The sequence below is a fragment of the Octopus sinensis genome, linkage group LG14 (assembly GCF_006345805.1).
Source record: "Octopus sinensis linkage group LG14, ASM634580v1, whole genome shotgun sequence".
In the NCBI taxonomy this organism is placed as follows: domain Eukaryota; kingdom Metazoa; phylum Mollusca; class Cephalopoda; order Octopoda; family Octopodidae; genus Octopus; species Octopus sinensis.
The window spans coordinates 51224066-51249686 of record NC_043010.1 but is presented as its reverse complement, the minus strand read 5'-3'; the positions used below and the strand labels follow the sequence as shown (position 1 = coordinate 51249686).

The following is a 25621-nucleotide window of genomic DNA, read 5'->3' as shown; positions in this document are numbered from 1 at the left end:
ATGATTAATGATGTATATATATTGATAATCTATATATTGATTATTTGAGATTGATAGTTAAGATTATAAGTTTTAGGCTTATTACCTTCAAATGTTAGAGATTAAGTGGTTTTTCATTGCTTAGGCATCAGTGCAACAGTGTGGCTTTGAAGTTTGCTTCCCAACCACATAGTTTTGGTTTCAATTCCATTGTGTGGCACCATTAGCAAATGTCTTCTGTCATAGTTTTGAGTTGACCAAAGCATTCTGAGTGGATTTGGTAGATTGAAACTGAAAGAAACCCACCATGTGTGTTTGTATGTGTGTGTAGAAAGGGTAAAAACCCTCTTCAGTCATGAATGAGCATGGGATTGCACCTAGAAAGTTACCCTACAAGGCACAAGTCTGGGCAAGGTTGTTTATGGGAGACTTGCAGTCACCCATGCTTACCAGCCTCTCCTCTCAATGTCATCGATATTATTCGAGGGAAAGGCAAAGGCCAATACAGCTTGGTACCAGTGACATTGCAACCCATTTCTACAGCTGAGTAAACTGAAATAAAATGTCTTGCTCAAGAACACAACACAGCCTGGTCTGGGAATCGAATTCAGTACCTCATGATTGTGAGCCCAATACTCTGACCACTGAGCCATGCACCTTTACACACACACACACTGTGACAAACCAAGAAGTGCTGGACAGAGCTTGTTCAACAAGCATTGAGTCAATGTTACTGAAGGCTCAGTTATGCTGGACTGACCATGTCATCGGAATGGGTGACAACCGTGTATCTAGGCATCTGTTGTATGGCAAGCTTATGCAGGGCTCATGCAAATGAGGAATTCCTAAACTAAGGTACAAAGACACTCTGAAAAGTAACCTGAAACAGAGCAGCATTAGCCCATGCAAACTTAAAGCCTCTGCTGCAGGCAGATCAGTGTTGAGGACTCTCACCTCATGAGCAGCAGCTGTCTTCAGAGAGGACAGGTGACAACATCTCAATGCTGTAAGAGAAAGACATCACAAGGCAGCATCTGCCTCAATCCAATCATTAGACTATTGCTGTGACACCTGTGGCGCCTGTGTGCTTCATGCATTCTCATCACTGAACACAGACTTCATCATCATCATCAGACACTGATGAACTGTCTACCATCATCACCATCATCATCATATATATATATGTAGGCACAAGTGTGGCTGTGTGGTAAGAAGCTTGCTTCCCAACCACACAGTTCAAGGTTCAGTCCTATTGCATGGCAGTCAATTTGTTCAACTAAAATTCTTCTAGCCAGTGCCCCAGCATGGCTGCAGTCTAATGACTGAAACAAGTAAAAAGTTTAAAAAAAGAAGGCAAAAAGATATATCAAAATCAGGATCGATAAATTAAGTACCAGTCAAATATTGGGGTCCATGTAATTGACTTATGCCTCCCTCGAAATTACTGTCCTTGTGCCAAAACTTAAAACCATTATTATTATTATAAAGGGGGTGAGCTGGCAGAATTGTTAGCATGTTAAGGTGGTGAGCTGGTAGAAACGTTAGCACACCAGGTAAAATGCGTAGCAGTATTTCGCCTGTTGTTACATTCTAATTCTGCAAGGCTGACTTTGCCTTTCATCCTTTTGGCGTCGATAAATTAAGAACCAGTCAAGTACTGAGGTCGATGTAATTGACTATCCCACTCCCACAAATTCCAGGCCTTGTACCTATAATAGAAAGGATTATTATTATTATTATTATTATTATTATCATTATTGTTATTATCTCCTACTATAATAATGAGCATAGTGTTTTATATATTTGTATGTATATATATATATATATATATATATATATATATATATATATATATATATAAAGTTAATCCAAACAAGAAAACAAAAACAAAAAAACAACAACGCAAGGACATGGAACAAATAAAGTATTATTGGACGCTCAGGAAAGAAGGGAAGAAGGAGGGTTTGACGTTTCGAGCGGAGCTCTTCGTCGGAAACATAGGAGAAGGGAAGGCAGGGGAAAAAAATCGCTAGTGATACAGACGAGGTCACATACTAAAAGACGGAAGTAGTAAAAGTAGAAGAATATATATATATATATTTGTCCATAATTATACAGGAGTAGATGGTGAAGGAAGAGGAGAGAAAATAGTAATTCAGTGAAGGAGAAGTAGTGAGAGTAATGGCCATGACTGAAAGGAAGTGAGAGAAAGTGATAGCATTGAGAGAGAGGAAGTGGCAAAGAGAGCGTCATGTATCTTCTACTATAATAATCTCCTAATAATAGTCATTGTGCATTTCTCTGATATAACATACGAATGAGAAAGGAAGGGGTGATCCACCAATGGAAGTGGGGTGGTGAAAAGTCAACAGTGAAACAAAAATCAAACCGCTCTTCAGCTCTGTGAGTATATGCGTGTGTGTGTTAAAGGGAGGAATGTGAATGTTTGTGTGTGTGTGTGTATGTGTTTGTGTAAAATATATTTAAATATTTCACAATATTGTGTTTGTATATCTATATATATAAAACTCTAGTTGTGTGAGTGTCTGTCCCCTTCGATTTAGATTCCTAACTACTCCCACATTTTGCGGTGCAGTTTAACCAAATTCGGGTATCTTATAGTCGTGATTCATATCGAGCCCGTCTGAGTATTAGCGCGCGTCTACGATGAGTCTACAATTTTAAAAATAATTTAACATCATTTTTTATTCCATTTTAATGCACAATTTTTCGTGTGTCGATGGCGACGGAGTTGGCGTCCATGGTCACACCTGCACCTGTTTGCTTCTCCCCCTTCTTCCCTCCCTCGTGAAGCTGTGGGGAAGGGAGTGTAAGGAAATCGTCGTAAAGCGTTGTCAAGGAGACCAGCGTTCTTTTAGAACAACGACTTCATGGCTTGAAGACACCAAAACAGAAATGGCTAAGGAAGCCCGAATTGGCATCTATAAGGGAAGTAACTCTCTAAAAATGCTTATATAGTTATTTCCCTTACAAACCCGAGCAACGCCGGGCGATACTGCTAGTTTCATATAAAAAGATACATAGAAAATAGAATTACAGACACATGTGCTTTTTACACATACATATATATAAACAGACACACTTAAAAAGGAAGGAAGTGGGCTGTGACAAATTATAGAAAACCACATTTGCTACAGACTATGCTACTCATACCTATAAATGTATACATATGCACACATGCATGTGCACACACACACACACAGAGTAGAAGCACTGGTTGATTTTTTTTCTCACCTTTCCGTACCCTTTTTATATATAAAATACTACAATTAGCCGTCATTTTTGACTGCACGGGGTCAGCTAGTTAGTAACAATAATAATTTATTTTTTTATTAGCCACAAGGGCTCACATAAAATAACATTAAAAGATATATAACAACATAAAAGACAAAAACGGGACGATACAATAGGTTTTCGCATGTACACAGTATAATAACAATAAAAATTGAACAAGTTAAAACTTCCAATAGGGGAGGTGCTTTAAGGTCCTCATGGAAAACCCCTGAAAACCCACGGGTGCCTGAATAACAGGGCAAGAGCCCTTCTTTTTTTTTTTTTTTTAGAGGTGCATGCTCAGAATTGGTCCTTTCACACTGGCCATTCTTCCAACATTCATCCACCTTTCAACAAACTTGCTACAGACCCCGAGCAATTTTATGGGCCCAACCATCCAACATTCTACAATGCATGGATCTGCCTCTCCAGGTGCTCAGCTGCAGGCTCACCGACTTTTCTGGATTAATCTTTCCCCCTGTTACTTCCTTGTATTCTTTCACAGCAGTGCTGACCAGGTCTATGTGCTTGTTGTCCGACACTATGATGGTGACATCATCTGCGTATGCCAACACAACTCTGCTACATCCTAGTTCACGCAAAGTGCCTCTCAGTGTCTCCTGTTTCCAAAGTAATGGCTCGAGAGTCAATACATACAGAAGGAACAAGAGTGGACACACTTGACAGACCAAACGCATGATGTTGAATGGTTCCAATAGATGACCTAATAATAATAATAGTAATAATATTGATAATGATAATAATAATAATAATAAACTGATTGGAAGTGTTATCATGTACATTGTTTTGTCTTGGTATAAAAGATGGGCTACAGCAAATATTCTGCTCAATACCACAGATTTGCTTGTCAGTTGTTTGACCTTAACCAGTTGAGCATGTCCCTTAGTGGCTGACAATATGTGCATCTCTGATCACGAGCAGAAGTAGTGGGGGAGCATCATAGCCATGTGTTGAGAGGGATTCTTTGGGGTTTGAATAATTCACCTCTGGAAACATGGGTGGTTCTTTCAACATCCTTAAACAACCCTTATTCAGGGACCTTTTGAGCAGGATGGGCTACTCAACCTGAAGAAAATTCTAACTGGGCCCCACCTGCAAGGTCATGCGCTGTTTATCTTGATATGAGATCACCATGTCGCGCACATATGGTTGTGATGCATGTACTTGGTGTACCCTTATCAGACGGGTAGTCATGATGGGTATATTGGGCTTCGTATATTTTACCCCAGTGTCACTTTGATGGCATGAACTGCTCTCTCACTCAATAATAATAATAATATTGATAATGATAATAACAATAATAATGATAATAATAATAATGATAATAATAATAATAATAATGATAATAATAATAATAATGATAATATTGATTAATGATAATAATAATTTTTATTTTTTACTTAAATTTTTCAGATCTATGTCCTGTTGATTGCTCAACTTTTGTGTTTTGAATTATGGGAGCAGCTGGGAGTAGCTTCAGTGATCTTCCCACCAATGACTACTTGAAACAATTGTCAGGAAATAAATCTCTGTCATCAATTGACCCCTTCTGGAACCAGTTGTTATCTTTTTCTTTCCTCTCCCCATCATCCAGGTAAAGTATAAAACTATATATATTTTCCTTTGTTGCTTTGTGCAGGTGTATGGCTGTGTGGTTAGGAAGCTCATAACCACCACAGACTCTCTTAGCCAGCCGCCAACACTTTTTTCTGCAAAATAGTGGTAGCTTATCCTGTTCAGGATATATATATATATATATCACGTGATGATGGTGATCATGTGACCGACCATCGCTGGTCACAATGCGCTTTGCATTGCTTTAGCCTTTGAATGACGCCATCCCGCTGGCTAAGCGAGCAGGCCAACAGAAGAAAGAGTGGGAGAAAGAGTAGTGAAAGAGTACAGCAGGGATCACCACCCCCTGCTGGAGCGTCGTGGAGCTTTTAGGTGTTTTACTTAAATTTTACTTAAATAAACACTCACAAGGCCTGGTCTGGGAATCGAAACTGCGATCCTACGACCACGAGTCCGCTGCCCTAACCACTGGGCTATTGTGCCTCCACATATATATATAAAAAATTAGCTGTTCATTGACTCCCAGATTTATAGATTTTGTTGTTACAAGCAGTTGTCTGTCATTGGAAACTGGTTCTGTAGATTCTCTTGTGTCCACATTGCTGAGAGAATAAACCCTCTAATTCCGCCCCCCACTCCAGTTCTTCCCCAGCCATGAAATTGAATACTAAGAATCCATTGCAACTAAGAGATGTCAACCAATTCCACCAAACAAGCAAACCCTTATAATTCAGTATGTTTTTATTTATATTTATTTTTTTTACCTTGTCTTGTTCATGTCTTTCTTTGAAGATAGCTTCCTGTATTTATTTTATATTTGTTTTTATTATTTTAGTGCTGACGCCAGGCTCTTGGAGGAATCTACTTCATCAATATGTAAAAATTTAGCCATCAACAATTTCCAGACTGGCAATTTTGGTGCTTTGGTTCGTAACTTTATTGTCAGGGCCACAGAACTGAAAGCGTCAACACAATGTGAAGAGTAAGTAGGAATTGTTTCTTTAACCCTTTCGTTACTGTATTTATTTTGAGATGCTCTGTATTTCTTTCATTTATTTTAAATATAAGAAAGAATTTAGTAAAATAACTTAGTTGTCATTAAGCTAGTGTTAGGAACATAAATTGTGACTAAGGTTTGGAGGAAAAGTTTTAATTCAAAACTTATGAAAACAAGACATTTATACTTAGAGTCAGAGCCGGTTTCAGCCGGGTTGGTAATGAAAGGGTTAATAAATGTTTTGATATCATCATCATCACCATAACATCAATTTTCCATGTAATGTAATATTTTGCCAAGTAAGGTAATATTTTCTATATCAGACATATTTTCACAGAATATTGGAAATGAATGACATTCGTTTACAATAACATGCTGTCAAAACAAGGAAACACAAACACATACATTCACCCACTCACACATACAGATGTGTATATATATATATATATATATGGAAGCCCATTGTGTGTGTGTGTACACACATAATATATAATGGTAGGATCCAAGGATTAAGATGTAGGAAGTTAGTAAGCTTCGAGCAGTCTGTAGACGGTATAAAAAGACAACTTTCAGGAACAGTAGTGGTTTATTGATGTAGAAGGTTGTAAATTCCTCTGTCACCTTATCCCCCAAAATTTTACAGTAACAGGAAACCTAATAGGCACACCTCCCACTCTGTGATCCTGGATCCCAAATCATCTGTGTCTTCTACTATAGCCTTTGGCCGACCAAAGCCTTGTGAGTGGATTTGGTAGATGGAAACTGAAAGAAGCCCATCAGCGCTGCCTGACTGGTGTCCGTGTCAGTGACACATAAAAGTACCAACCGATCGTGGCCGTTTACCAGCCTGCTCTGGCCCCTGTGCCGGTGGCACGTAAAAAGCACTCACTACACTCACGGAATGGTTGGCGTTAGGAATGGCATCCAAATGTAGAAACACTGCCAGATCAGACTGGAGCCTGGTGCTGCCTCCTGGCTTCCCAGACCCTGATTGAACCATCCAACCCATGCTAGCATGGAAAACAGACGTTAAACGATGATGATGATGATGATATATATTTATGTGTGTATGTTTGTGTGTCTGTGTCTGTCCCCCCCCAACATCGCTTGACAACCGATGCAGGTGTGTTTATGCCCCTGTAACTTAGCGGTTCGGCAAAAGAGACCAATAGAATAAGTACCAGGCTTCCAAAGAATAAATCCTGGGGTCGATTTGCTCGACTAGAGGCAGTGCTCAAGCATGGCCACAGTCAAATGACTGAAACAAGTAAAAGAGTATGATGATGATGTGACCATAGGTTACAATTCACTCAAGACACAGCATAAAAATGAAATTCTCTGTTTCTCTTTCAGTAATATATTTACCTGGCAAACCTACAATGCTCTGTTTATCATCAGAAGTTTATGCAAGTATTTTGTTGAAAATCTCAGCGAAGAACTCATAACGCAGCAGTTTGACTCTGTCAACTCAGCTGAAGCAGGTAAACAAACATATTTTCCATTTGCCTTGTGTATTTTCGTTTAAAATCTCCAAAATCTGTAAAAATATATAAAGATGAATTTTCACTGTTGAGTTTACAGTGTCTTTGTTTTAATTAATTTTTGAAAAAAATGCCATGAAAAACAAAAACAAAAGCGCTCAGTGGTTGGCGTTAGAAACCAGCCATAGAATAAACCATTGCAAAGCAGACATTGGAGCTCAATGCAGTCCTGTTGACCCATCCAACCCATATCAGCATATGAGCACACATGCATACACACACACACACACACCACACACACACACACTCTCTCTCTCTCTCTCTCTCTCTCTCTCTCTCTCTCTCCCCCCTCTCTCTCTCTCTCTCTCTCTCTCTCTCTCTCTCTCTCTCTCCTCTCTCTCTCTCTCATAGAAATAGATATTTCTGGCAGAAACATTAGCACGCTGGGTGAAATTCTTAGTGGTATTTCGTCTGCCGTTATGTTCTGAGTTCAAATTCCGCCGAGGTCAACTTTGCTTTTCATCCTTTCTGGGTCGATAAATCAAGTACCAGTTATGCACTGGGGTCGATATAATCGACTTAATCCGTTTGTCTGTCCTTGTTTGTCTCCTCTGTGTGTAGCCCCTTCTGGGCAGTAAAGAAATAAGAAATAGATAGTTCCATTCATTCTAATTAGAATTTTGGAACATTATCGTTTTAAATTTCAGCACAAGGTCAGCAGTTTTAAAGGAGGTTAATGCAATCAACCCCAGTGTTCAACTGTTACTTATTTTAATACAGTTCTATATTTAAGAGATGACGAATTATGTACATTATTTACAATTGACGGATATTTGTCCTCATCTTGTTTGTTGTTAACACGTTTCGGCTGATACACCCTCCAGGTTTCTTGGGGAAATTTCAAACCTGGGTTCTCATTCCTAAGGTATTTTTCGTTGCTGCTGCTGCTGCTGTTGTTGTTATTGTTGAGGTCACTGCTTGGAGTTGAACTCAGAATCTTGGGGTTAGTAGCCCGCGCTCTTAACCCCAAGATTCCGAGTTCAATTCCAAGCAATGACCTGAGCAATAATAATAATAATAACAACAACGAAAAATATCTTAGGAATGAGAATCCAGGTTCGAAATTTCCCCAAGACACCTGATGAAGGCTGGAGGGTATATCAGCTGAAACGTTGTGTTAACAACAAACAAGATGAGGACAAATATCTGTGAATTGTAAATAATAGTACTTATTTTATCTCTCACCAAAGGTATGAAAGGTAAAATCAGTCTTAGTGGAATTTGAACCCAGAACATAGCTGGTGGAAATGCTACTAAGCATTTTGCCCATCTCACAAATGATTCTAGCAACTCATTTTGGTTTTTATGTTGTAAAGTTTACAACTTAGAAGTTCTTGCAGATTGTTGTATATTTCCAAATATTTGACATCCAATTTCTTATTCTTCAGAATGTGATTCAGATGACGACACTCCTCTTGCAGAGAAGTTAATGAACTCTCTCGTGGAATTGCTTGTCGACGTTCCAGTTGTGTGAGTAACCAATTTTTTTGTTGACTATCATCTTCAGTTTTAATGGCTAAGTGGGTGGCTGTGTTATACATGATTAACGATTGCAGGCAATTATCAAGACCTTTGGCATTATGTCATGCTTGAGAAGAAGACCCATCAAGCCAAGCAAAATTGCAGTCACAGCAGATGTCAGTGTCATGCAAATGGTGGCGAGCTGGCAGAATCGTTAGCATGCCGGGCAAAATGCTTAGCGCTATTTCATCTGTCTTTACGTTCTGAGTTCGAATTCCGCCGAGGTCAAATTTGCCTTTCATCCTTTTGGGGTCGATAAATTAAGTACCAGTTGTGCACTGGGGTCGATGTAATCGACTTGATCTGTTTGTCCTCTTTGTGTTTAGCCCCTTGTGGGTAGTAAAAAAATATGTATTTCAGCTGTCTTTTTGTTCTGAGTTCAAATTCTGCCGAGGTCAAATTTGCCTTTCATCCTTTCGGGGTCGATAAATTAAGTACCAGTTACCCACTGGGGTCAACTTAATCGACTTAATCCCTTTGTCTATCCTTGTTTGTCCTCTCTATGTTTAGCCCCTTGTGGGCAATAAAGGAATAAGATACCAGTGTCGTGCAAATGACACCTGTGCTGGTAGAACGTAAAAGCACCCATTACTGTCTCGGAGTAGTTGGCAATAGGAAGGGCATCCAGCTTTAGAAAAACCATGCCAAATCAGACTGGATCCTGGCACAACCTTCCAGCATGCCAGCCCAGTCAAACCATCAACTCATGCCAGCATGGACAACGGACGTTAAATGATAATGATGTTCAAACAGGCCATATCTGATGCAAACACTCTACCTGTTTTATGCTCAAACTAGCCAGATCTGGCTTTTCACGCTTACTCTACAATGTCATTCTAAAAATATACCATCACATCATTGAAATTTCAGTGCTAAGAGATGAGGCATGATTAATGAGGACAGCTGTGTAAAAAAGTGCACATCTCTAACGGTGGAAGGAACTTGTGGAAGAGGTAGACCCAAGAAGACATGGAATGAAGTGGTGAAGCATGATCTTCGAACATTGGGCCTCACAGAGGCAATGACAATTGACTGAAACCTTTGGTAATATGTAATATGCTGTGCTTGAGATGACCTGTCAAGCCAAGTGAAGCCATAGTTGTGGTCAGTGCTGGTGTCATGTAACAGGCACATAAAAAGCACCCTTCAAACATTAGGCCTCATGGCAGTGACTGAAACCTTTGGCGATATGCTGTGCTTGAGAAGACTCATCAAGCCAAGTGAAATCGTAGTTGTGGCCAATGCAACCTTTTCAACCACACAGCCATACTTGCACCTGTTGAGAAGGAAATTAATAAGTAAATACAACATTGCATTGAAGATGTGTAGATTTATTATATTTCTTACAATTTAACAAAATATCATTTAACCCTTTAGTATTTAAACCAGCCATATCTGGCCAAAATGGTTAATCTGTTTTATGTTCAAACTGACCAGATCCAGGCTCTCACGCCTACCCTACAATGTTATTCTACATTAAGTAATTACAGCATCAAGATCTTGAAGATATGAGATAATGCATGATTAATTCAAATCAATGGGAATCAATAAGCATTATGTTTGATAGAATAATCTGAACACTAAAGGGTTAAATACCGTGATCACCATTCCAGATATGTAACCCTGTTTTGTTATCTTCCTACAGGAATTTCTCTTATGCTTTGCATCTGGAGGCATTGAACACTCTGATAGTTTTGCTGTCTATCCAAATGTATCAACCCCAAGCAGCTTCCAACTTTGCCTATTACAGATACATGATGCAAGGAAAATGGTAAGTCTTTTTGTTTTTAGTAAAATGGAAAGCGGACGTTAAACGATGTTGATGATATTTTTCATCATCATCATCATCATCATTTAACATCTGCTTTCCATGCTAGCATGGGTTGGGCAATTTGACAGAGGACTAGCGAACCAGATGGCTGCATCAGATTGGAGCATGGTACAGCCATCTGGTTCACCAGTCCTCGGTCAGATCGTCCAACCCAAGCTAGCATGGAAAGCGAACGTTAAACGATGATAATGATGAAAAAAAAAAATTTTTTTTTAATTAAAAAGAAACACTTTTGTTTTTAAAACCTATTTTTATGGGCTTACAATTATTAGGTAGTGAGTTTGATTCCTGGACGAGGCTGTGTGTTGTGTTCTTGAGCAAGATACTTCATTTCACATTGCTCCAGTCCACTCAGCTGTAGAAATGAGTTGTGACGTCACTTGTGCCAAGCTGTATCAGCCTTTGCCTTTCCTTAGGACAACATCGGTGGTATGGTGAGGGGAGGCTGGTTTGCATGGGTGACTGCTGGTCTTGTGCCTTGGAGACTGGCATGCACAGGTGACTTGTGCCTCAGAGGGGAACTTTCTAAGTGCTATCCCATGGTCATTGATGACTGAAAGGGTTCTTTACCATTTACCTTGGGGAAAAGGCGATCCATATTAGTCTGGCCTTTATCCCTTGACCTGTCCAGTATGGAAGGCCCAATATGGAGCTTGTGATCTGCATGTGTAACTCTAAGGGTCATTGAGGTATACTGCAACAAGAACTGCATGATGGGATGAATTTGATATCAGTAGACTGATAAAAAAAAAGTTTGTGAGAGAACCCAAAAGAATTGGAAGAATTTCAGCCAAGTAATGTCTATACTGGTTGCCAAAGATTTTTCTTTCCTTGTACAAGTCATATTGTTAGAGGTGTATGTAAAAGTATGATGCTCTGTGGAAATGAAACGAGGAAAGATCTACAGTCAGTGTTTAAAAAATACTGATATGTAAAGGAAATATATATGGCACCTGTGGAACCGTGGTTATGATCATTGTTGGTGTCATGAAAATGGCACCCTGACGCCTGTGAGATTGTAGTCATGGGCATTACTGGTGTCATGTAAATGGCACTTGTGCCAGTGGCTCGCAAAAAGCACCCATTAGACTGGAACTATCTAACCCATGCCAACATAGAAAGTAGATGGTAAATGATGATGCTGAAGATATATATATATATATATATATAAAATGTATATGTATGTATGTATGTGTCTATATATATATATATATATATATATAATATATATATATATATATATATATATATATATATATATACAGGACTATGGTTTGAGCATCATAATTGTTTCAACATCTACTTTTCTATGCCTGCATAGGTTAGATGAGATTCAGATTTCTACAGGCAGATGATCTTCCTGTCACCAACCCTCACCTGTTTCCAAACAACCTAATATCTTTCTCCAATCTAAATAAACACTGTTTCCTAGAGGACTGCAAACAAATGTCACTGTTTGTATGGCAGTGAAGTTTGCCAGCAATTAACAAGTGATATCAAGACAAGAAAACACACACTCATGCACATATGTGACAGGCTTCTTTTAGCTTCCACTTACCAAATTCACTCACCAAGTTTTGGTCAGCTTGGGGTTATAGTAGAAGACACTTTCCCAAAGTGACATGCAGTGGGACTGAACTCAAAATTATGTGGTTGTGAAGCAAATTTTTTAACCACAAAGCTGTACCTCTTTCCTTCTTTTGACATACAAAACTGCTCATCATTTGCATTTGAACTGGGGTTTTTTTTGTCTTTTTTGGCTTTGAAGATAAAGGAAAGCTTCTGTAACACTTTCCAGCTTTTGGAACTGGAAGGAATAAGTTCTCTTCAGATCAGAGACCTTGCCCTGAATGCTTACACCTTTAATTCCAGTCTGTCTGACACTGAACCTGGGCGTCTGAGATATAAACTCCTTTTCAAAGTGACCTAAATTAAAACTTTCCATCAAAAGTTGATGTGAATTTATGTTCCAAACACCAGCTTCAACTAAGTTTGAATAAATTGAAACAAAGGCGGTGTATTTCTATTGAAAGATGGTAACAAAAGGGTAAATTAATATACCTGTCAATTCTCAAATTTAACCACTTCTCTTCCACTTGATGTCTTATATTTCTCACTAATCAAATATTGGTTTCAAATTTTGGTGCAAGGCCAGCAATTTTGGGAGAGGGGCTAAGTCAATTACATTGAACTCAGAATGTAATGACAAAAGAAATGTTAAGAAATTTCCAAAGTGTAGGAGTGGCTGTGTGGTAAGTAGCTTGTTTATGAACCACATGGTTCTGGGTTCACTCCCACTGTGTGGTACCTTGGGCAAGTGTCTTGTACTATAGCCTTGGGTCGACCAAAGCCTTGTGAGTGGATTTGGTAGATGGAAACTGAAAGAAGCCTGTCGTATATATGTATGTATATATATATATATATATATATGTGTGTGTGTGTTTGTCCCCCCGACATTGCTTGACAACCGATGCTGGTGTGTTTACATCCCTGTAACTTAGTGGTTTGGCAAAAGAAACTGATAGAATAAGTACTAGGCTTTCAAAGAATAAGTCCTGGGGTCGATTTGCTCGACTAAAGGCGGTGCTCCAGTATGGTCACAGTCAAATGACTGAAACGAGTAAAAGAGTAATTTGTCTAGCACCTTGATAATTCTGCCTGCTCACTAATCAAATATTGCTTCTAAACAGTATTTGGTTCTTGAAATATATCAAGAAAATTTCTGTTCATAATGACAGGTCTGATTGGATTGTAGGAGTCTTCATTTACATTATTTATTATCCATATTAAGGTAGTAGATTATCAGAACTGTTAGAGTATCGGGGGAGAGGGGGGGGGGCAAAAAAGACTTGTGGTATTTGTTCCATCTCTTTAAGTCTCAGTTCAAATCCTGCCAAATTTAACTTCGCTTTTTGTCACTCCAGGTTTGATAAAATAAGATCTCAGTCAAGTACTAGATCTCAGTCAAGTACTAGGACTGATGCTATCAACTGACTCTCCCTCCCTTCAAAATTGCTGGCCTTGGTGCCTAAATTAGAAACCATTATTTATGGCCTTCTTTGTCTGAGTTGATTGACTCAGTGATGGCATGGATATTTAATAGCCCAGACTACATTGTGTCATAGAAAATATTTGTTGCTATTGTTAGGAACAGATCTTGTTGTATAGGCCTCTGCCCTCTACTTCACACTGCAGACAATTAGAATATTTACATTAATTATGTAATTATAACCATGTGGTTATGAAGTTTGCAATCATGTGGTTCCAAGTTCACTCCCACTCTGTGGCACTTTGGGCAAGTATTCTACTGTAGTCTCGTGTTGAACAATACCTCGTTGACTTGGTTGACAGAAAATGTGCAGAAGCCTGTTGTATTAGTAATGGAGATGGATTTTCTGAAAGCATAAATTACTAGAATAAGAACAGGGTAACAATAAGGGTTTCAGTATCAGAGTGAAGAGCAAATTTTCTGAAAGCATAATTACTAGAATAAGACCAGGGTAACAATAAGGGTTTCAGTATCAGAGTAGAAAGCAAATTTTCTGGAAGCATAATTACTAGAGTAAGAACAGGGTAACAATAAGGGTTTCAGTATCAGAGTGAAGAGCAAATTTTCTGAAAGCATAATTACTAGAATAAGAACAGGGTAACAATAAGGGTTTCAGTATCAGAGTGAAGAGCAAATTTTCTGAAAGCATAATTACTAGAATAAGAACAGGGTAACAATAAGGGTTTCAGTATCAGAGTAGAAAGCAAATTTTCTGGAAGCATAATTACTAGAGTAAGAACAGGGTAACAATAAGGGTTTCAGTATCAGAGTGAAGAGCAAATTTTCTGAAAGCATAATTACTAGAATAAGAACAGGGTAACAATAAGGGTTTCAGTATCAGAGTGAAGAGCAAATTTTCTGAAAGCATAATACTAGAATAAGAACAGGGTAACAATAAGGGTTTCAGTATCAGAGTGAAGAGCAAATTTTCTGAAAGCATAATTACTAGAATAAGAACAGGGTAACAATAAGGTTTCAGTATCAGAGTAGAAAGCAAATTTTCTGGAAGCATAATTACTAGAGTAAGAACAGGGTAACAATAAGGGTTTCAGTATCAGAGTGAAGAGCAAATTTTCTGAAAGCATAATTACTAGAATAAGAACAGGGTAACAATAAGGGTTTCAGTATCAGAGTGAAGAGCAAATTTTCTGAAAGCATAATTACTAGAATAAGAACAGGGTAACAATAAGGGTTTCAGTATCAGAGTAGAAAGCAAATTTTCTGGAAGCATAATTACTAGAGTAAGAACAGGGTAACAATAAGGGTTTCAGTATCAGAGTGAAGAGCAAATTTTCTGAAAGCATAATTACTAGAATAAGAACAGGGTAACAATAAGGGTTTCAGTATCAGAGTGAAGAGCAAATTGTTTGACGTTTGTGTATGAAGTGCAGTGTTTGCATGGTAGTGGAAACTGGGCCTTGAATGTGAAGGGTTTGTGAAGGCTTGGAAAGAAATAATGCAAGCATACTCTACTAGATGTATAATGTTAGTATGCATGAACAGCTAAACATAAATGAGCTGATAGAAAAACTGGATGTCATAGGAATTGGATTGTAATGTGCATAGTAGAGGAATATGCTGGTATGGGCATGTGATATGTATGGAGGATGTGATTATATAAAGAATTGCCAAATGTTCCAAATGAATGGAAGGTAGGAGAGAGGAAATGAATGAAAGCATGGCATGAAATGAAGAGAACTGATCTGTGAAGAGGCTGAATCTCATGAAAGAGATGACAAAGGATTGTGACATGTGACAGAATGCTGCATCAGAGAAAACCTGCTTCACCCATGCATGCTTTGAAAAAACATATAAAATGATGATGGGATACTGATGGAGAGTGTGGTGTATAATATATAAACATTTGAATATCTCTTGACCACTGCAGTCAGATTACGTCCCCATCCATCATTTTCTCCCTCCCCCCCATCTTCATTACTCTGACATCTATCAGTCAACTTCTTTCCTATCAATCTACCTCACTACTATCACTCAACCTCTGTGTAATGAAGGATGGCATTAATATTCTGGATTATCTTTTATCTTTTACTTGTTTCAGTCATTAGACTGCAGCCATGCTGGGGCACTGCCTTCATGAATTGACCCCAGAACTTCTTTTTTTGTTTTTTTTTAAAGCCTGGTACTTATTTGAGCTGTCCCTTTTGCTGAATCGTAAATTATGGGATATAAACACACCAACACTGGTTGTTAGACAGTGATGGGAGACACACACACACACACACACACTTGATGGGCTTCTTTCAGTTTCCATCTACCAAATCTATTCACAAGGCTTTGGCTGGCCTGAGACTATAATAGAAGACACTTGCCCAAGGAACCACACAGTGTGACTGAACCCACAGCCATGTGGTTGGGAAGCAAGCTTCTCATCACACAGCCATGCCTGTGCTTATACTGGATTAGTTCATCGTCATCATCATCATTTAACATCCGCTTTCCATGCTAGCATGGGTTGGACGATTTTGACTGAGGGCTGGCAAACCAGATGGCTGCACCAGGCTCCAGTCTTGATCTGGCAGAGTTTCTATAGCTGGATGCCCTTCCTAACACCAACCACTCCGAGAGTGTAGTGGGTGCTTTTACATGCCACTGGCATGGGGGCCAGTCAGGCGGTACTGGCAACAACCTTGCTCGAATCCTTTTATACATGCCACCAGCACAGGTGCCAGAAGGCGATTTTGGTAATGATCACGCTCGAATGGTGCCCTTTTACATGCCCACTGGCACGGAAGCCAGTTGGCTGCTCTGGCAACGATCACGCTTGGATGGTGCTCTTGGCACCCTACTAGCACATGGTTCAAGTGCCAGTAAGGCGACGCTGGTAACGATCACGCTTGAATGGTGCCCTTTAAGTGCCACTGGCACGGAAGTTGGTTAGCCGCTGTCAATAATCACGCTCGTATGGTGCTCTTTGCACCCTGCTAGCATGGACGCCAGTCATCGAATTTCATAATTCTCCCATAATCCTCCCATAATCATCAACATTCTTTAATACTCGCCATTACTCCTCTGATCAATCACTGTGAACACCCATCACTGCTGCTGTCTTAACATTCATCCACCTTCATTATTATATCAGTCCGGCTCACAGTAATCCTCTCTCTCTCTCTCTCACTTGTTGTGGACATCTGTCACTATCTTTCACTTCACTGCTCTATCATCAATCACCTTGTTTCCTCCCATCATTCTCTCCCACTCCAGTACTTTGTCATCAATCACCTTGCTGCCTTCCTACAACTTTTTTCTCCTCACCCTCATCACACCATTCTTGCTGTTTCTGTTTTATCTCTTTACTAACAATTAACACATAACAGCCTGTTTCTGCCTCATTCCTCTCTCCCATTCCTTTCACTCTGGTTCCCCTCCCCCCAACTACTGTCTCTCTATTATCACATTTTCTATCATATTGCTTCTGTTTAACCTTCTTAACCACAATCATTTATCACTATCTTTCCTCTCTTTCTTCTGTCATCCACTTGCTCCTGTCAGTCTGGGTCTCTCTCTCTCTCTCTTGCTCTCTGTACTTTGACTGCAGATCAGCCCTTATATAGGAGACCTATGATGAAAGATGTTCCAGTCATGACCACTCCAACTTATTTCCATATATATTGCATCTAAGACTACATTATCCAATGTGTCTTTCCTTTCCTTTTAGTATGCTGATTTGGCTACTATCTCTAGCAGATTGAGCTACCACATGCAGATTTGTCCTCTACGTCCAGCTGGCCAAATGGCCACAATATATCTGATTGATTATTGGTTACAATTTATAATTATCTTTATGTGATTATCTGAAACAAGCAGAGAAGTGTAAGTATCTTGGGCCTTATTCACAAGTAATGGGAAGCAGGAAAGGCTATATTGGATCCTAGAATTGCAGGTGCTGGCACAGTTGTGCACCAGTTCCAGCATTCGATCCTCAAAAGAGGAGAGGTTGGTGGAAAAGCCAAACTTGCTATCGTCAGAGGGGCAATGACTGAAAGAGTACAATCGTGGATACAAGTGGCTGAAATGGGGTTCCTCTAAAGGGTCTCTAGAATGACATTAATCAACAGGTTGTGTAACTTTGAGATCTTGGAGTCTCTCCATGTTGAACCACTACTTTTCTGCATTGGGAGGTCACAGCTCTGGTACTAAGGACATGTGATTAGAATGTTGCATGAAAGATTGCAAAACAGATTCTTGAAGCTGAGCCAATCAGAGAGACCTATGGATAGGCCAAGAACAAGGGGTCAAATAATATCCATAGTCTCAGTTGGGAATCCATCAGGAAGGCTTAATGGTAGTTGCTTCTGATAGAACAGACCTATGGAATAAATACCGTAAATCCTCGAGTATAATCCGCATTTTTTCCCCAAAATTTAAAGGTCAAAATCCCTAGTGCGTACTATATACGATTAAAATGAAAAATATTTTCTAAGCAATGTCCGAGTCTCTATTTGCTGTCCGGCAATGTTTATTCAGATGCATTTTGTGATGTCGGACGCGAAAATACCTTAAGCTAAGCCTGAAAGCAATGAAGTCATAAAAGAATCATCTATAACTTGCAGTAAGCAACATTTATTAAACGTTATTACTGTTATTTCTTTATTTTTTGCAAACAAAATGCACAAAAAAGCTACACGTTTGCATTATGTTATATGTACAATAATAATAAAGGACGTTACCGTATACATTTTTACAAACGAGGGACGTTATATAGACCTCCTTGACTCAAGTTAAAGAAGGGGTGCATATATTATACACAAGGTTTAGGTTTTTCAGAGGTACAGCTCCCTAAAAATCCCCTGTGTATTATACTCAAGAGCAGACTATTCTCGAGGATTTATGGTAGGTATCTGAGGACTCTATCCCTACAACTTTTCCATGAATAGTGGGCAGAGAAGGATAGATGGACGGTTGGTTGGTTATTAGCTACAATCTGTAATTCAGAGGAGAGGTTTATTTTACCATATGGTGTCATATAAAGTAAGAAAATTGATCAATTTACATCATAAATAAAATATACCATATTTTAATGTGTATAAGGAACCCTCATGTATAAGGACCCCACCTAATTTTGGAAGCTTAAAATTTGGAAAAAAGGTTTTGCGAGGGATTATAATACTATCCATGTATAAGAAACTCCCATATTTTTTTAACCTAATTTTTGACAGAAAACGGTTCCTTATACATGTTAAAATATGGTAATTTGTTGTGTGTATGGAAGAAAAAACTGGGGTGCAGGAATCTAGAAAGTTCCTTCTTAGATATGAAATACTAACTTCATTTACGAAGGTTGCTTATTTGTCAAATAGGTATGCCCTGAGCTTATAACCTTTCTTTATTTCTTTAACTGTAATGCGTTTCTCTTTCTAAAAATAATCTTCTTCCTTTTCTTTTCAGTTCAATGCATGCTTGTTTATTAATGAAGGTTCTTCTGAGAAATTATATCAACCAAGAAAAATGCCCTGCAGAATTGTTTAAATCGAATAATAACAATAGCGGCATGTTATATAACCTGACATCGTCCGTAGCATGTATGTACCCACTTACTTTCTTTGTTCTTATTGCTAGGTCAAGTTTACCATTTACTCATGTAATAAGCGTAAGAAATAAGGCAACGAGTTGGCTGAGTCTTTAGGGCATTGGTTAGGAATGTCTGCAGTATTTGTTCCAATTCTCTACATTCTAAGTTCAAATCCTGCCAAAGTCGACTTTGCTTTTCATTCTTTTGATAGGGTAAAAAAGACCCCCTTCGGTCATGAATGACCATGGGACTGCATCTAGAAAGTTCCCCTCCAAGACACAAATCTGGGCAAGGTTGTTTATGGAGGACCAGCAGTCGCCCATGCATACCAGTGTCCCTTCTCAATGCCACCGATGTTATCCAAAGGGAAAACGAAAGCCGATACAGCTTGGCACCAGTGAAGTCGCAACTCATTTCTAGAGCTGAGTGAACTGGAGCAACGTGAAATAAAGTGTCTTGCTCAAGAATACAACTCACAGCTCAGCCTGGGAATTGGAGTCACTACCTCATGACTGTGAGCCCAACGCAAACCACTGAGCCATGTATCTTCACTTTTGATAAGGTCACTAAAAAGTACCAATCTAAGGTTGTAGGGTCACACACACACACACAATAGGTTTCTTTCAGTTTCCATCTACCAAATCAACTCACAAGGCTTTGGTCAGCTCATGGTTATAGAAGAAAACATTTGCTCAAGGTGTTATACTGTAGGACTGAATCTGAAACAATGTGGTTGGGAAGCAAACATGTTACCACAGCCATACCTGCATCAATATTTGCTCTTTTGTAACTAGGGTTTTTCTATAAGGAAATATTTTTTTCCCTAGTAAATCCCTATTATTTTTCATATAATAATTCCTTGCTTTTATGTTTGAAATCATTGAGTGGCTGTGTGGTAAGTGGCTGTGTGGTAAGTAGCTTGCTTACCAACCTCATGGTTCCGGGTTGTCCCACGACGTGGCACCTTGGGCAAGTGTCTTTTACTATAGCCTCAGGCCGACCAAAGCCTTGTGAGTGGATTTGGTAGATGGAAACTGAAAGAAGCCCATCGTATATATGTATGTATATATATATGTGTGTATGTGTTTGTGTGTCTGTGTTTGTTTCCCCCAACATCGCTTGACAACCGATGGTGGTGTGTTTACGTCCCTATAACTTAGCGGTTCGGCAAAAGAGAACAATAGAATAAGTACTAGGCTTACAAAGAATAAGTCCTGGGGTCAATTTCCTTGACTAAAGGCGGTGCTCCAGCATGGCCGCAGTCAAATGACTGAAACAAGTAAAAGAGTAAAAGAGCAATGGTTTTGTGATTAAGAAGTTTGCTTTACAACCACAAGGTTCTAGGATCAACCCCACAGTGCTGTTCATTATGAAACCATTAACCTTGAATAGACTAAAACTTTGAGGGAAATTCAGCAGGTGGAAACTGTATGGAAGACTGTTTTATGCCTTGTCTTTGTCCTCCAACTCTTAAATAGAGTTATAGGAGCTCTGCCTTAACAAATTGTATGTCTTGGGCATTATTTAGATCTGATGGGGCTCATCTTCTTTAGGTCTTACCAGAGCTGATTTCTTCTAAAGAGAAAGAGAAAAATAAAGTGGAAGGAGAGAAGATAAAAGGAATGTCAATGAAGGAGTGGTGCTTTATTTATCGACTCTGAAAGGACGAAAGTCTAAATTGATCTTAGCAAGATTTGAACTCAGGATTCAGAGAGCCAGAATAGTTACCATAGAGCAGTCTATATGGTGCTCTTACGACTCTGCCAGTTGCATGTGTATGTGTCAGCGTGTTGGTAATTGTGTGTAAGTGAGAGAATACTTCTAAATCAGTTGAACCGAAATGCTGGGCAGTATCTAGTAATTAGTGTGAGTTACACCCCCTTACACTAAGCTGGACTAAATTATTATTTGACTAGCTTAAAAACTGCACTCCATGTGGACTTTTAAGCTAGCTCCTGTGGAGGGCCAATTGGGCTTGTGGCCCAAAACTAAACGGCTAAATAGCATGACTATAATACATCTATAATTACTATATACCCCAGTGGGGTTTGATCAGAGGTTAAGGATGGACGAGAATTAATTCTATAATGCAATCATTCTATTGTTCCAGTTCCAAGTTGAATTCCAACTGTTGGCCAATTTGTCCCAAAGTTTCTATCTTGATGTAAAATTAAAGAAGCAAATGTCATTTATCTCCCCCTTGATCTTTGATGTCATCTGACGGTCGCCAACCAACATGGCATGAATCAGCCAAGCTTTACCTGCTAGAAATAGCAACCCAAATGCTTTTAAATCAGATCCCAATGCTGGATGTTCATGAACCAAATGAAGGGCAGATTTTCAATCCCAGGATCATCCTGATTCCAAAAAGGTATAGAGCAAATGTAGACTGAAATACAAGGATCTCCAATGGACAGACAGAATTTTGCTTTTATTATCATAGATAGATGACCTGTTAAAGAAAGTATGGAGCACAAGTGTAATTTCAATAAAGAACAAAATAAGAATTTTTAACACTAACGTAAAAGCGGTATTATTGTATGGGGCTGAGACATGGTGAACAACAGTTAAGTCAAATAAGCAAATACAATCATTCATCAACAGATGCTTGTGATGTATACTTAAAACTAGATGGCCCAAACACATAAGCAATATGGAGCTATGGCAAAGAACAAATCAAGTTTCGATTAGGGAGCAAATATTTAAGAAAAAGTGGAAGTGGATTGGTAGCACAATTAGAAAAGAAACACTGAATGTAGCAAAAAGTGCTTTACAGTGGAAACCGGATGGATATAGAAAGAAAGGTAAGCCTAAGAACTCGTGGTGGAGATCAACACAAAAGGAACTAGAGAAAGGGGGACATTCATGGCAGAGTATAAGTACAGAAGCAAAAAATTATGCGACATGGATTCAACTATATGTGGCCTATACTCCGCGTTGGAGGGCTAAAGGCAGGAAGAAGAAGATGACTGTAAAATATGTTACATGACAAAGTACAATGGTTGATGTAATAGACTGAAACTATAGACATAAAAGTCTCCAGTAATGAAACATCTGTATAAACTATAAATTAACCTGCATTGTTTTAATAAACAACTCTTTTAGATTTTCCATATGCCTATTCTCTCTCTCATATTCACCTTGAACTTTGATCTTTCGTCTCTTTCCTGATGAGGGTGCCATGTACTCCCCTCTTCAACAAGACACTTGCTCCTGTCCTTCCATTTTACTTTCATATCCCTCTATACCCCACTTAGTTGAGGCGGGGTGGTCTTGTGCTGCAGGTACTTGGTGACCTCAGGTAAAAAAATGCAGCCAGTACACTCTGTGAAGTGGTTGGCATTAGGAAGGACATCCAGCTGTAGAAACCATTTCCAGAGCAGACATTGGAGCTTGGTGCAGTCCTCTTGCTCATCAGTTCAACCATGCCAATGTGGAAAAGGAACATTGAACTATGATGATGATATCAGATTGCACAGTACTTTGGGCCTGTGACCACTACCATAGTCTAAAATGTTAATATCCAAACCATATGAGGAAAATTGGTAGACCAAAGTACTTCAATTTCTATTGGTTGATAGACTTCCTTAGTACACCTGTCTCAGCCCTTTTGTTGCCATATTCCTGACCAAATTACACCGCCTCTGTTTCAATATTAATTTTGAAAATAATGAAGAATTTACTAAAATAATTTAGTCATTATTAAGCTGGTGTTTGGAACATGAATTAATATGAAAATTTGGCGAAGAATTTTAATTAAGATTTCTTTAACTCTTAAGCATTCAGATTACTCTGTCAGATGTGATGCTTATTCACTCACATCATTTTGAATTAATCATACATTATCTTGTAGCTTTGAAATTTCAATGATGATGATCATCATCATTAACATCCGTTTTCCATGCTGGCATGGGTTGGTCGGTTTGACTAGGGTCTGGGAAAGCCAAGAGGCTACACCAGTCCCCAATCTGATCTGGTAGTGTTTCTACAGCTGGATGCCCTTCCTAACGCCAGGTTGTTTATTCTTAGAATGACATTGTAGGATAAGTGTGAGAGGCCAGCTCTGGTCACTTTGCAAATAAAACAAACAGAATATTTGACTGGATACAGCTGGTTTAAATGATAACGGTCAAAACAGGAAGTTTGCGTTATAGATCCAGGTTAGTCTCAGATGGGTTGGTATCAAAAGGGTCAGTACATCACCCAGCCCTTAGGTCTCTTTATTAGTGTTTACACTGATGTAAGCATTCAGATTAGGTCTCTGGCCCAAGGATGAAAAAGTTCCCCTCCATTTCTCCAGCTCGGCTCAGAGGCCCTCACAAAGGAATTTTAGCTGATAGCTGAAATGAATATTGCTATCATCATGTAATTGCACTCGATATGCAAGCTTCACACATCTACTTTTCACTTAAACATAAAGAGACTCCCTTTTTGCTAACGGAGAAAATAAATTCTGCTGTACATTATCTAATGACTGTACTTTCACATAGCAAAGTCTTTCAGTCTTTCACCATATATATCTGTACCCTTCTTACTGACATTCTCTGCCACTATATCTCAAATTCCTTGCCAAGTATGTAGAACTCCGGTTTCTCTATTCATTTGTTTCTACTTCATTAATCTTTACCTGTTTTGTCATATTTGTGTGTATATATATATATATATAATTGTGTGTGTGATGTACATATGTATGTAAATATATGTCTATATTTGCTCTAGCTGGTCTTTGGAATGTTGTGACACTTGGAATGGGTAGTACTGCCAAAAAGAAAGAAGATGAATTTATCACTGAAGCACTTTTAGCCAACCAAAGCATTCTGTTTGTACTAGTGTTGGCTAATCACTGTACAGGGGAACGCAAGATGATTAACCCATATCGACAGGCACTCTGCTCTTTCACCAATTCTCAAGGTATGTTTTTTTAAAAATCTAAGTATCTGCTCAGCTCTCCTTGCACCCACCTGCTTTTTTATTCAAATTAGCTTTGCCTACCTGTTGACAGTATTTCCCCTTGTCTGTCTGTATAAGTGTATAATATATATATATATATATATTAATAAATAAATATATGGAGTTTAACGCAGGTGTAATTCAAATACTTTTACTTCTGACACGTTTCGAACATAGCACTGATATCAATAATATTTGAATTACATCTGCGCTATCAGTGATATCTTCGAAACATGTGTCGGAAGTAAAAGTATTTGAATTATACCTGCATTAAACTCCATTTATTTATTTATATATTATACAAAAAATTTCATATAAACCTGAAGTTTCTACCTTTAAAAACAAGGAGTTACAACCTTTTTACTTGTGTGATTTTTTGCTACCCTGGTAACTGTTTATCTATTTTTTCCGTGTTAATTGTTAACAAGGGAAAAATACACACATCTATATATATATTCATATATAAATTTGGTTAGAGGTTGTGTTAACCTCATGAAGGGATGGTTTTATCCAAGGAAATACTAGTTCAATACCTAGTATTTTGGGGAAATTAATTTCCTTAAAATAATAGATCATCATCATCATCATCATCATCATTTAACGTCCGCTTTCCATGCTAGCATGGGTTGGATGGTTCAACTGGGGTCTGGGGAGCCCGAAGGCTGCACCAGGCCAGTCAGATCTGGCAGTGTTTCTACAGCTGGATGCCCTTCCTAACGCCAACCACTCCGAGAGTGTAGTGGGTGATTTTATGTGCCACCGACACAGGTGCCAGACGAGGCTGGCGAACGGCCACGCTCGGATGGTGTTTTTATGTGCCACCGACACAGGTGCCAGACGAGGCTGGCGAACAGCCACGCTCGGATGGTGTTTTTATGTGCCACCAACACAGGTGCCAGACAAGGCTAGCAGACGACCACGCTCAGATGGTGTTTTTTATGTGCCACCGACACAGGAGCCAGATGAGGCTGGCGATCGGCCACGATCGGATGGTGATTGTTACGTGCCCACAGCATGGAGGCCAGTCGGTGCGGTACTGGCTACGGCCACGTTCGGATGGTTTTCTTGTGTGCCACCGGCACTGGTACCACAAGGATACAAATTCCATTGATATTCATCTATTTTGATTTTGTTTGATTTTTTGATTTTCACTTGCCTCAACAGGTCTTCACAAGTGTCACAAGAAGGAAGGTATGCACAGGTGGACTGACTACGTCCCAGGTAGGGGCCACGGGTTATGGCCTGACTAGTCTTGCCGGGTCTTCTCACGCACAGCATACTTCCATAGGTCTCAAAAACATAGTTTATATTCATATAAGAGAAGAAAAAGAAG

The 25621-nt window shown here is 39.0% G+C and overlaps 1 protein-coding gene across 1 annotated transcript in view; it reads left to right on the top strand.

Moving 5' to 3' along the window:
- LOC115219197 (dymeclin) overlaps nt 1-25621 on the top strand; it is a 55661-nt gene that overhangs the window by 17900 nt on the left and 12140 nt on the right. The window contains exons 2-8 of the mRNA XM_029789315.2: nt 4708-4888; nt 5705-5851; nt 7220-7347; nt 8796-8877; nt 10574-10699; nt 19215-19348; nt 24058-24249. Coding sequence (XP_029645175.1) covers nt 4749-4888; nt 5705-5851; nt 7220-7347; nt 8796-8877; nt 10574-10699; nt 19215-19348; nt 24058-24249 — 949 coding nt within the window. The 5' untranslated portion in view covers nt 4708-4748. The remainder of the gene's footprint in view (nt 1-4707; nt 4889-5704; nt 5852-7219; nt 7348-8795; nt 8878-10573; nt 10700-19214; nt 19349-24057; nt 24250-25621) is intronic.